At 38.8% G+C, this 13,740-nt stretch overlaps 2 protein-coding genes across 2 annotated transcripts in view; one reads left to right on the top strand and one right to left on the bottom strand.

Moving 5' to 3' along the window:
• Positions 1 to 225: 225 nt before the first annotated feature.
• On the top strand, positions 226 to 1,720 carry LOC143446917 (translocon-associated protein subunit beta-like). Its single transcript, XM_076946775.1, has 4 exons — positions 226 to 445; positions 761 to 968; positions 1,066 to 1,143; positions 1,267 to 1,720. Exons 1-4 carry the CDS (start codon positions 285 to 287, stop codon positions 1,372 to 1,374), a joined length of 555 nt encoding a protein of 184 aa, XP_076802890.1. The 5' UTR covers positions 226 to 284; the 3' UTR covers positions 1,375 to 1,720.
• Positions 1,721 to 1,761: 41 nt separating this feature from the next.
• LOC143446916 (uncharacterized) overlaps positions 1,762 to 13,740 on the bottom strand; it is a 44,543-nt gene continuing 32,564 nt past the window's right edge. The window contains exons 18-29 of the mRNA XM_076946774.1: positions 8,507 to 8,917; positions 8,120 to 8,332; positions 7,525 to 7,643; positions 7,274 to 7,367; positions 5,559 to 5,662; positions 5,167 to 5,424; positions 4,873 to 4,986; positions 3,446 to 4,087; positions 3,170 to 3,337; positions 2,857 to 3,015; positions 2,594 to 2,731; positions 1,762 to 2,471 (exon numbers count right to left, since the gene is read on the bottom strand). Coding sequence (XP_076802889.1) covers positions 2,379 to 2,471; positions 2,594 to 2,731; positions 2,857 to 3,015; positions 3,170 to 3,337; positions 3,446 to 4,087; positions 4,873 to 4,986; positions 5,167 to 5,424; positions 5,559 to 5,662; positions 7,274 to 7,367; positions 7,525 to 7,643; positions 8,120 to 8,332; positions 8,507 to 8,917 — 2,513 coding nt within the window. The 3' untranslated portion in view covers positions 1,762 to 2,378. The remainder of the gene's footprint in view (positions 2,472 to 2,593; positions 2,732 to 2,856; positions 3,016 to 3,169; positions 3,338 to 3,445; positions 4,088 to 4,872; positions 4,987 to 5,166; positions 5,425 to 5,558; positions 5,663 to 7,273; positions 7,368 to 7,524; positions 7,644 to 8,119; positions 8,333 to 8,506; positions 8,918 to 13,740) is intronic.

The raw sequence follows: 13,740 nt of genomic DNA, 5'->3' as shown, positions 1-13,740 counted from the left end.
AATTAAGGCTTTGGTTTCCGCCATCACACTAAAATATGTGTCTTTGCACGCATCATCCATCTGGTCTTTTTGAAGAGATTTTTAGGTGTGCAGTTTTTCGCCTGCCATCGCACCTTGGGTGTAATAATTAAATATCTCTTGAGAGTGATAATAAGTTGTATAGAATTGCTTGGAAAGATTATCATCTTGGTCATTGCTGGGGGTTTTAAGTGTTTTTTTAATATTAAGTTTTTTTATATTGCAGATACTAATTACCAGTGCCACAAACATTTTGTATTGTAGAGATGAAATTGTATTTGGGTATTGTGCTGTTGTTACTGACTGCTTTTGCCAAAGGAGATGATGAGAAAGCAAAGATTATACTTGTTAAACGCATTTTAAATGACATTATTACTGAGAGAAATGATCTAGCAATAGAATACAACCTATATAATATTGGAGATGGGTAAGACCTTAGCATAGTAACTTCATAGTATCAATGTGTAGAACTATTTTAAGATGTACAGTATTTTAAGCTTGATATTGACTTACTTTATTGGTGTATTGGTATGAGAACATATGAAATATGATACATGTAATACAACCTATCGACACTAGTGGGGTCTCTATTGCTTTTGTATTCCTACTTGTGGCCTAAATGGGAAGGAGTTAGAAGGTGACAGAGAAAGTAATGACAAAATAATTCCTCAACGATTGGTCCTAATGTGGTAGTGCAGAAGTATATGTCACCCCAACTCTGACTTAGATTTGTTGTAATCAGAGTTGCCACTGATGTTGAACTTGCTGACTCATCGTTCCATGAGAGTGATTTTGAACTGATATCAGGGATGACGAGTGTGAAGTGGAGCAGGATTAATGCTGGAAGCAATGTTACTCATGCCATCGTTGTACAGCCTCTTCGGGCGGGTGATTTTAACTTCACATCTGCTGTCGTGCAGTATGTCTCTGAAAAGGGAGTTGATGTCACTGTAAGTTGATTTCAATGTTACTTTTGAATTCAGGCTCAATAATTGTTGGTGCCCATTCCATTTACAAGTTCATGTCTTTTTTTGTATATACTTGCAGTTTGGCTACAGCAATGAAATCGGAGAGCAGGAAATCCTGTCCCTAAAGGAGTACAACAGATTACACGCATCTCATATGGTGAGCTAGTTTGGCTGATTACAAACTAAATGGTAACTGTACATTCTGCAAAGTATGGATTGGATACTGATATTAGATACAGAACTAATTAATACATTGAGACATGAATGCATTTACTTTCAGATGGAATGGGGATTATTTGCACTTTGGTGTATGCCTTCGATTGACGTTCCCTTATTGCTGTATTATTTAAGCAAAAGAAAATACAGCAAGAAAGTTAAAAAGAACTAATTTCAGCATTAAATTTTATTCCAGCTGGGTTTGCAACACTCCACTGACTGTTGTTTGCAATACAGTGACTGACTTTTGTAATTGAAGCTCAAAATTTTTATATGTGGTTCATGGTTGTTGAAGCATAAAGTATTATGACAGTTATTTAAGGAAACTTCTGAAGCCTTTGAAAGATGAAGACTATATTTTGGGTAATATTCTCTGTGACTGTGCATTTTTGCCTGCCAGGCTATTTTCTAAATTTGATCTGTGACAACGATTTCAAAATGTTTTTCTAATCGTGTTAAGGCGACATGTATTTGAGGATGGTTGAAGTTGTGAATAAACTTTGGTGGACTTACTATTACCAGGTTTTAGTGTATGTCACCTTAGCCAGTGCTCCTCAGCTTTTGGCTCATTTCGCTTTTTATTTTAACTTATAGTTTCCTTATTTAGAAGAATACAAATAACAACAAATACGAAAAAGTAAATAACAAGGTATTCGAAGAAGACATGATTCAGTAAATTCAGAATAACTGCATAAAACACTGACCAGTAGGAGCAACATTATGCGCACAATCTCAGTAACGAATGTAAAGGAATATCGTGGAAATCCGTCACATGAGCATCCGTGCGGTGCGAGTGATGAAATGATGTAAGAACCCCATGCATGATTCAATAAAAAAAGGAATTACAAAAACTTACGATGCAAATCACGGTGAAACGGCTGCGCAATTACATCGATCTGATAACAATGCGATATTAACAGCAAATGGAATAAAATATTTCACTGTGGCCTGTGTGTTACCTCGACGGTACAATCAAAAACAGTGTTGCGCTGAACCACTGAGTGAACCATAACACAATACTAAAATGCGGCTGTTCGGAGTTTTCCAGAGTTTGGAATGCAGTGTAATTGGTCCACGCGTACAAGTAACAGATACAGCGACGGCAAAGCCACGCCCAAGTAAACGTTTGAAAGCTAAAAGCGCAACTGGCAATCTTCGCTTAGTTGGTAACGTTGATTAGGATTGCTTCATTTCCTTATCCTTCAAAATAAGTTGATATGCGACTTCGAAAGCTTGACCCAATGTAAGTATGATTTCGTACGCCATATCCTGAAGCAAAAGTGTTGTATTTCCTGATTAATCCCACATATCATTTATTTACAAGCACCACAGTTATAGAATGTTGGAATTATTCGATGTTGACCGATGAAATTCTTGCTTAAATAACTTACCATTGTCGTTACTCGGAAAACGTGGCAATAGTGATGACCTGTTCTCACATCAAAGGTGATGTACGCAAAGGTGGTGAGATCCTCTGAATCTTGGGATGTGAAGGAAATGTTTTGAATCTCATGCTCGGCGATTTCGTGCTGAAATATGAAAGCAAGTTCAATTCTTATTCATACCAAGGCGTTTAAACCCAAATGTACCAGACCCGCAGCGGTTGGAAGTCATTGGATTTTCTAAATAATAGATTTTAACAAAAGGAATTTACTTTTGATTTGAAATCGATGAATTTAACTCCTTTATAGTTAATTGAAAGTGTGATGGTGGGGATTTTCTTCATGGCATCAGTTGATTTCTTCATCTTGGAGCAAGCTTCTTTGGTCGAATCTACTCCTTTCAGCTCCGGAATAAGCATTGAACCAAGATACTATAAAAATAAAATGCACAATTAATGTAAAACACAGTATTTTTCTTTGTATATAAGGTGAAATTCCAAAAATTCATTAGCACATGCAGGTCGTGTAAATCCATCACAGCGCAGAAACCACGTTTAGACATTAAGGTGTGTTATTTTAACTTACATGAGCTTGGTAGTTACAACAGCTGTTTATGAGAATTTCAGCTGTGTGGCGCCACGAGCTAACGGACACTTCTTTTGTAGTTTCATTAGGTGGCCTCAAGTTTAAGGTGCCGCCAGAAGCCAGATTTATGGCGCGGTCGGGATCCGGCACGTTAGCGATAGGCGTACCCTGTAAAATCCAAAGCATGTATAAAAATTGGCAGTAATCCATAAAACTGCATAGAAAAACTAATTTAACGCAAGAAATTGGAGATTAAGTGAATAATCAACAATTTACCATGTGAATATTTTCTTTCTGCTCAATGTGATGACGTCTTGATGACGAAGATGATTTTCTAGATTTCGAACGATGACTTCCACTCTTTTGAGATTCTGAGCGTTTTGACCGGGATTCTTTTCCAGCACCGTTGTCGATGAAAACAGAAAGCTCACTGTGATGCAGTCGAGTTGAAGAACCTGATCTCGACCGAGGTTTCGAGGAGGTGCTGTCTTTAGAAGATTGATGTCTGTGTGAGCGTGATCTTCTAGTAGAAGATGAAGAGCGGCGACTCCCCTCTACTCCGGCCTCATGGGAAAGGACGTGGGAACTTCTACTCGAAGAGCGCTGGTGGTGATGCGAAATCCTCCGAGTAGATTCGGACTCGTTTGCTGGTTCTAAGGCTTCGGGAATATCTGACGGCCTTCTGCCGTTTTGCGGTACTCTTTCTTCGGCCGAATAAGCAGAACTAAAGCCGATGTTGCTGGAGTTGCTGCTGGCGCTACTGCTAACAGTACCCGACTGGAATGCCGGTGATGTGCCTGTGCTGGCTGTGCTTGAGAGGGTGGCAGTCGCACGACTGTTAACTATCGTATTGTAATCCTTGAAAAAGTTGGCAGTTTCCAGCAGAGGGCTTCTTGACAGTGGAGGACTAGCTTTGGCCTAAAGATGAAACGGAAGCATTGAACACTGCGTTGAAATAACTATTCAGCTACTTATAATCAACTCATTACACACAACAGAATTTAATAAAGCGGCAGCCACAACATACCCAGGGACATAGTTGTACCATACAGTCGGCACAGTCAATGAAATACTAACTATCCGTAAACTATGTGGTCTTTTAAGCCTAAATCTTTCGAACTAAAGCAGCTATAAAAAGTTTTGCATATGACCGGAAAAGTCTAACGATGCCATCCCATTGCCAACATGAGTTTCAGCAGTAATAGCTAAGCAAAACAAGCTGGATGCAGCACAGACAGCGCCGTATTAAAAAAACTGAAACATTAAGCAGTCATACCAAGGCCTGACTACCAAAATGTACGTATATGGTAACACTTTCAATACACAGACTATTTACAATCTACACTTCGGGCGTAGACGTAGTCAGCATTCTGCTGTCAAAAATCTAAATCAACAGATAGAAACACACCAGCAAAGCAACTTGCTTTAACATGAAAGCACACGCAACGTGAACAGGAAATTAGTCTATTTCGTCATATCCGCCAAATAGAAGCAGGCCAGAAAGCAAGTCGACTAACGCGTGCAGTCACGCAAACTAGACCAGATATAAACAACGCAATAAAATGGATTTTAGCACAAACTAAATTGCGGCAGAGCTTATTGAATCAAGAGCAGAAACGTATCACCGAAGCACCAAGCCTGGATATTACGCAATAAGCTAAATTATATAATGAAATTCGTCTCGTCGATATAAAGAATTTTACCTGCGAAGTTGTAGACGACTTGCGAGATGATTTCTTATATGAAGGCGACTTATGTTGGTCAGCTGATCTCAGTGACGCAACAATGCGTTTCAGGTGACCGCGATTCACCACCAACTGCATACAAAAAAAAAACTTGTTAATGACGTGACAAACGATGACGAGTTTGAAATATTTATACAGCGATTACTAAGGCTAGAAGCTAAAATTGACATCACCCGTAAAATCCCGTAATTAACCGGGCAGTTGGGCTGCTTGAGAAAATAAAAAACACCGCTGGAACAAGTCAGAACTTACTGGTTTCACTTCATACTCGGACATGGTTCGAACTTGAGCCATCGAATTGTATTGGTTTGCATGAAAGGCAGTTTCGTATTCTGGGAGGTGCAGGGAACTCAACCAATCTCCGACACTACATGGCGCTAGTGTGCTATCGGCTGGTGGAAGGGTTTGAAGCTTGGGAAGATTTTTCGCTGATTCAAGAATGCGGCGTCGATGGGAGGCATCGGTGATGTCCATGTCGACGAGATCTTGTTCCTCGAGGATGTTATCCGCCTTTGCGATGATGATGACGATCATTAAACTTATTTATTAACAATTTATACAGAGCACAGAAAAACTGGCTCGAACATACTTTCTCTAGCAGACCTTCAAGTCTTAAATTTGATTTTTATAAGAACTAGACTCACAAGAAAATCGACGTCATCAAATCCATTTCCCGACAACACCTTCTCGTATTGCGGGAGTCCCAATTCTGAAAGCCAAGTACTTATACGACGCGGAAGATCGGAACCTGCCAGATAAAGTAGCCATGTTGCATTTTGTGAAGTGGCCAATCATATCGATGGTAATCAGATTTTCAAACACTCAGGTTATTTAACTTGACTCATGTCTACAAACCGCTTTTGGAATCCTTGTCTTTCAATACCTGTCTTACAAAACGCGTCGCTTCTATTTACACAACTAATCTTGGCTTTACTCATTGCCTAGTCAGGACGGTAATCGTTAATCTTAACACCTACTGGTAAGGGTTAAACCATTACAGCGTTGGTAATGTGTATAGACAAAACGAAGGTGAAAGGCAGATCGCCGTTACGCCGCAGTTTTAACGACTTTTGTGCTCATTGCATTCTGCGATTTAACGAGCTGTATTGTGCAGGGTAAATTCATAGGGAAGCGAAAAATGTAGTTTCAGAATTATGTGCTATCTGCTTAAGTTCGCACATACTGTAATACCAGAAACTGCAATAGATTAAATCGCGCTTAGGAACGAGAGTCAAAAATGTGTCACGCTTGGTAGTGAATCACGTTCACGATACAACAAATGCTATGTCGACGCCAGGTCTACAGCGACAAGCGGTACAAGTACCTAACCTGGCAAAAAGCAGACACAATTATGTGGTTAAGTACACATCAATGTCATGTTTATTATGTCGTATCGTGGAACGCCAACGGTCGATCTAGGAGAAAGTAACGATCCGGAATCACGCGCAACGCCTCGTGACCGCATAAAGAAGTATTATGACGTCTCTTAAATATAAAAATGGACAGCTCGATTTACTTATGGACCATTTCATACATTCGTTATCGCCCTGGTACACTTTAAAAGTTACCAAAAAAGCAATACTTTTCTCAAATATTTTACTATCAGTGAATAATTTGGATATAGGCTACAAATATTTTTCTTCCGATCAGAGGCGCATGCCAACTTTGGTGGTCAACATTATCCTGTATTATGTCGTCGGAAACTGCTCTCCATTGGTAACTACTTCAGCAAAAAAGCCATTTTTTGTTTAATTTTACTAAATTTAAATCTAAACTGAACCTAAACTTTGAAATTTAGACTTAAAAAGTAGAAGCCTTTAAAGCTTAAAATTAAACGTTTGTATGAGTTCCTAAGCTTATAAATTTCTCGGACTTCATTGCCCCAGTTATTATGAATGATGAGGATTCCAACACAACGCGTATCAGCTAAGCTTATTACTTTTCTCCACACGCTTTAAACCACAAAGCAGCATATGGTTGCCAATAACGTTAAGAGGCGTCAAATTTATCGTATAGGAAGCCTAACACTGTACTGCAATAACGATTTGGTAGAAATTTATGAGGGTTAGAAACTGAGAATGCGAGAAAAATCTCCAGGCGTATCGATCGTATATTAGGTATGCTGCATTGATCTACATAGAGCTTAGATTGGCAAACGCTAAACGTTACTGGGATGGTGAAATGAAATATTGACCTGCCATCATCGGAATGTATTGATCTCGGCCGCCCGATGGGCTAAGCACAAACTTTAATTAAGACACCGAGCCGTTGCGAGCGCACTTTCGGGTAGGGCGTTTTTAACAGCAAAGGGAAAGTGTCAATACAGCTATCTATCTTAGCATGATGCAAAAACGCTTACCGGTCATTATTTGCCAAAAGGTCTTCTCAAATTCTTTGGTGTAAACCGGACCTTTGTTGAGACCACCGCCGATGGACGACATGATGTTTGCTATCTAAAATAGTCATAGTCGATCGCGGTTAATAATTCATTTTTTGTCACGACTTTTCACAAAACAAACGTATTCCCGTTGTGCGGTTAAATAGTTACAAACAACGAAGTTGACATTCTGCGAACGTTATTGAAATTTTGGTGACGGTATTTTAACTTACTTCTGCCCATTCATCCTTTTCGTCTAAGCTTTGGTCTTCGGCAACAGCGTTCGCTCCTCCGGGAGATGAATTCTTCGTAGGAACTGAAAAATCGGATGATCCGGATTCACTCTTACTACCTGTAGTGCAAAATACAATTTCTTACATGTTCAGTGATGTGTAACTGGAACATTTACGTATATGCTGCTAGAAATGGACACGCAGAGCACGTTATTTAAATTTTTAGAAACGTTACAATTTCTTCCAAATTTTAGCCTCAACGAGATTAAACAGATGAAAACAGCGGAAAAATGGAAATCATAACTTTGGAATTTCAACCACATATACATGGTTCACTATGACAACACCGTATGCTCAGTTTTTCACTTCTTGCGAGAAATAAAGAGATTATGACGCTGGTAGAATAAACAACTCAAATGCCAAACTTTGCTTATGCATTAAACTTTTCTGGTTAATACTGACCTACTTCCACCTATGCATCGGTCGATTCACACTTAACCCTATCAATGACCCATTGTTGACCAATTACTATAAACACAGGAATCAATGAGAAATTCGCAACATTTAAAAAGGCAATCTGTTTGTTTGTAAATACCTCGGGCACTTCTGCTTCTAACTGCGGTCACAGTATCAACAATTTCGTCGAAGTCGGGTAATTTGCTGACCGATTCAGCATCTGAACTTTTCTGAGTTGAAAGTTCGGGTTTGGCCGGCGAGCTGCTGTTGTTATTCTGGTTATCGTAAAAGGAATTCGTGCGGAGGTCTTTCGCAAAACTGGAAAGTTCACCGTCACTACCAGACACAGCGTCTATAACAAGATATAAGTCGCGGTTAAAATTAATCATTGCAAATTTGTTGAATAGCTAACCTGAAAATTAATAAAATCCGGGAGAATTGTAAGCTTTTGGAAACCTTAAGTGATTAAAAAATATCAAAAAAACAAATAACTTACACAAATCCTCAACAAACAAGCAAATCTTACTTGAAGTTAGTTTTGCTCCATCCATCTCCGTTGCTCTTTCGTAATCTTCCGCAGAAGAGGATGACATTGGTGAGTCACCTCCATCACTGCGGCGAGAGGATCGCTTCTTCCTGGACTCACGGCGCTGTTGTAGTCCTGAAGAGTACCTCAGTGCCACTCTTCCCACACAAGACTCATCCGAGTCCTTGCGTTTCGTTGCAGAATCTCGCGTCATCACTTTCACAGGAGAAACTTCGTTACGGAGCAGAACAGGATTGACGTGGGAGATGGGTTCTATGATATCCTCCTCGTTACCACCGTATTCGTCACTGTAACTGATGTAGCGATCGTCGTCGTAGGGCGAGAGATCCCTAGTGATTGCGCTATAACGAGATTTTGACCTCGATCTGTAGCTTGCACCACGAATTAAACCTGAATGGAAAAGATTTTATGTCAATAACCCTTTTTACCCGTCACTAGTAAGCTTTGAGATCTTATAATTGCTTAGTATTGAGTAAATTTTATACATCGTGCACTTGCACTACAACTGACACTGAGAGGCTTTCAATGTCTGTTAATGGCTCAGTTAAATGGAAAACCACTTTCTACTTTCACAGTATTCCAGTTTGTAAAGAGTGACTAGCAAGATTAATGAAAACCAAAGCCCAAGCCGGATCCCTGGAAACAAATACGAGTGTGAAAGTCACAGAAGAAACCGATTAAACGAGCACCCGGGTGGTACAAAGGCCATAACCTTCATGGCGCTTTATAAAGCTGCACAAACTGACACATGAAATTTTAGTATGAAATGAAGTAAACATTGCTTTGTCGATTGCATCATTTGTATACACACCTCATAAAATGACTAGCAACTTTGGACCTACGAAAAATCCAATGTCAATACCCACGTCCTGATTACCACACAGCTACCTATTAAACACCAAGCACTAGCTCTAACGTATATGTATCTGTTGAAGTTAAACGAATTGTCACATTACAGTGGAATGAAGGTCAACGATATCACCAGACAAACGGAATTAAATTACATAACGATGCGTATAACCCTGATACATGAAGTTAAAAAATATCCCAACAACGGCCTAAAACTTTTCTGCAAGGATTTTGTAATACGTATACCCTATGCCTATAGCATCTAATATACGAGTAAGAAATTGTGGTTCGCTACAATGGGTAGCAATTAATACTGCCTACTGCTACAGCATTGCATATATCAAGCTTGATAAGATAAGTTCATTTTCAAAACACCAACTCAACCTTAACCACATACGCATCGCGAGTTCGCCCAAATGAAGGACAATTGAAATCTACTTGATAATTCAAAAAAAGGAGAGAAAAAGCTTTCGTTCAGACAGCCCAATACCCCAAGCAGTTAATGTCGGCTCGCGACGCACACCAGGAGTTTTATGAAATATTAATGAAGACTCTTGCCAAAGCGTAGGGTGCACTGGAATCGATATTCTTATTTGAGCGGCGTGCAATCGATTTCACGGGCTGTGATATTGACCGCTATGTTAGGAATGAAATTAGGTTAAAACGATCGGTTCAAACCAAACACTAAACGCATTTTTTTCATAAAAATGGTAGTGAAAGTTATTGTGACGTAACGAAAAAAAACAGTGAATCACAACCTGTAATACCAGCGCGTCAGCTGTGTGGCGTTATTATTTTACCTCGCATTACAATGCAATTTTTAATGATGTTGAACACATAATTAGCCTACAGATTCTAAACGGTATCCTCACCTGGATACTAGATGCATTTCTTAAATCTTACAATCTCATTAAACGGAGCCATATTAAGAAATGAACAACCGAAAAACATATGAATAATTTACGTCTTCCATAAATTCTGCTTTAAAATCTCAAAATTCCTTACTTGCGATATCAATTTCAACATGAAACTTAAAAAACATTTTAACTTTTCACAAATAAATGTAAAAAAATGTTTCAAGTCACTGGTAACGGTTGTGACTACTGCATGTTGCGACACCACTAAAAACGAGACGGGGGATCCAATAATTTAAAAGGGAGAATCATAAAGTTGTTTGTTGCGGAAAGGAAAAAATTTCTAGCGCACACGTTGTTCGGAACGTTTAATATTTTACAACATTAGAGGGCCAGGTTTGTATGGAAATTAGTACGTAGCCAAAGTCAATATGTGAACATCATAAAAACCCTCATTATTGCGTCACAAGATCCGACGTCTACCGCTACGACGTGATGGAATTTGAGGGCTTCGAAAGTACCAGGAGAAATTTTAAGTACAAAAACTCAAATCCGGTGCTTAACATACCTGCTGATTGTACAGCGGTTGACACGGGCTGCCCTGTGTAACAACCGAGATGATGGTGAAACCACCAAATTATGTGGTGCGTTTCAAAACCTGGATAGTCTTACAAATATGTATGCTGACGAGTATCTCAAACACTTCTAGCTAGAAATATGGCAAGACTACGTAAACGACGATTGCACGACAGTACAAACAACGGCACTGACCGTACGTTTGTCAACAAATTAATAACACGATCTAGCCCAACTCCATCACCTTCCACAGATCGAGACTGTCATCAAAAATAGCCTTGGCCGCTTTTCACAATTTCTTCATCAACAAAACAATAGGAAGTCATAGGCGCGCAGCGGGCAACCAAAAGGCAAGGAAGTTACATTTAAGATCCGAAGTAAACGTCACTTTAATTTAAATTAGGCAATGAATGAGATACCAAGCTAAAAAGGCAAGTTCCCAATTAAACCTGACGGTGGAATTTTTTCCTCTTCCATATAAGCATCAAGTTGCTTACGTGTGAGGCTACGTCAAAGTGGCAGTGGATACGGGTTAATGGCGCCTTTGCGTGTCGTTAAGATTTTTATCGTAACTATTTCTTGTATTGTGCACTTGCAGTAAACTGCGAAGCAAACACTTGAACTCGCTGCTGCGTAAATAAAACCACTCGGGTTTTCGCTTCGGTATTCCTCAAGTTGTCTTACCTGTTTTGTTTGTAATTAACTACTGCGCAACCACTGGTTTCCAAAACATATACATGAATAGCACGTGTAAGAGAATAAAATTGCTTTAAATGCAAATTCACCCATCACCTTAGGCTTAGATCACTAACAAAGTGATTTCAACCACTGCAGGCGATATTTGGTGTCCTGTATCACAATTCTACGGATCCAACCCATATATTACAAGGTATACTATAGCGCGACTTTGAGATAAAACGGGAATTCTCAAAACCGTTTCAAACATTACTTCAGGGCTGTCATGAGGCGAGTATTACAAAGTATTACGAGAGATTGACAAAAATAGACCAAATCCGTGAGGATGATGTTCAACCGGTATATTTATAAATTGATTTCTTAAAGTGATGAAAACCGAGTGAAATAATATGGATGGGATAAAAGATTTAGAGTTTTAGACAGAATATCATGATAACGCAATTTATAGATCAGTAAATGGACATTGCTACTATTGCCAAATACTACCAATGTTGAAATATGTACAATTGCGACGTTGATTTATTTGATATACACCCTAAAATGTATACAACACACAAAAATCTGCTAAGACAAAGACAAATTTTCAAAACAAATATTTGCTTAACATCATTACATGATGGTTACTGTGAACAAAAATCGAACCAGTTTTGGTCTTAGTGATACATGCGCTATAATAAATGAGATTGCAGTAATAAATTAACTACTTGAATTTTCGAAACGAGTTCAGATTGCGGTAAATCCTGCACGAAACGCGTTGAAAGATTTACAACGTTTGCAAAACCCAAGTTACAATGTTCAAGAAAGACATTGGTACCGAAACAATTAAGTGGCAGCCTGATAAGTTTCAAGATTTTTTCAAAACGCAAACTTACCTCTGTGTCGTGACGACATTTTGAAGACAAGGCACATGGGAAAATCCGGTAAACAGGTAGTAACGTCCATAATTAAAATCCACTGTAGTTATTTCTTAGAGTAGTAATATATTCAGCACAAATGTTTAGCAGTTAGCATATCTCTTTAATTAAGCTATTCGAATACCAGTTTTTCTTGAGCAGGGCTTCCTTAAAACAGTTACACGACAAAGATTAAAATTAATTACGTTTTGCTTTTTTTAAAACGAAGTCAATAATCTGTACGCTGTTTTCGTTGTAAACAAATCTAAACGAACATACTTTGAAAATAGTTGTGTTTCAACGTAATATTATAATAACTGAGTCAATTATGATTATAACTATCTCGGCTTGTGCAAACACTTCATGTGCGGCCTACAATAGTAATTGAAATTTTTTCTCACACGGCTGTACTTGAGCGTCAAGCGACCCAAGTAACTTCTCGTTTTATATCGGCCATGGACACTTACTGGATTAAGGTTTTTAAAGCTGGGCAAATAGCTGCAAGGCAGAAATAGAGTTTACACATCTCAAATCTATAGTTTTTTGCCATATCATATCTTAGCGCGTCAGTCCGTCGAGAAAAGCATCGTTTAATAGCTCGCGGTAAAACAGCCAAGCCGCAAAAATATATATTAGACCTAACAAAAGCATTCGGCCGAAAATCCCTTTCACCTGGTGTTAAGTGTGGTGGCATCGAGACTACATCTCCCAGACACAACTACCCTTTGAACACGCTTGATCGAGTTTACAAGCGGATTACTTTGAACTTTCTCTTTAAACATACCATAGATTCGTACTTCCTGTCATGTTTACATGGTGACGTCAAAACAAATCACGAGCTTGCGGGGTAAAAATTACTTTCCGATTAGTAAGCGACGCATTTTACATAATCGAATAGCTGTACGTACATTTGTACATTAATCGAATTTGTAATCACAAAATCTTTGTAGGAAAAAGAAACGATTTAGACATAGAAAGCAACGCAAGCAAGATTAGGGCGGTACCGCCAGTTTAGTAGTACTTTTTATTATTATCGTAATCACTGTTCCATCTCTCGTTTGCAACCCAAATTGAACAGATCAAGTGTAGCAAACGCGACTTTGGTTACATAACAAAAGCTCAGCGAAAAACTAGCCCAATCGCAAACGCGTGCTGTAAAATGTAACATTGAAAAGTAATAGCTCGCCTGCGGTAAGTAGGTCAGCTGGTCGAGAAAAAGTTTGACGTACACAGGCCTACTTATTCTGCAAAATCTATATGTTAAGAGAAACAGCGAACCAAAATTAAATCTACATATTTTTGAGGAATTTCAAACAGGAAAACATAAATAAAGGACAGATTATAC

Source organism: Clavelina lepadiformis, chromosome 2 (genome assembly GCF_947623445.1).
Source record: "Clavelina lepadiformis chromosome 2, kaClaLepa1.1, whole genome shotgun sequence".
Taxonomy (NCBI): domain Eukaryota; kingdom Metazoa; phylum Chordata; class Ascidiacea; order Aplousobranchia; family Clavelinidae; genus Clavelina; species Clavelina lepadiformis.
Note: the sequence above shows the minus strand (reverse complement) of the source record. Positions and strands in the feature narration are given on the sequence as shown.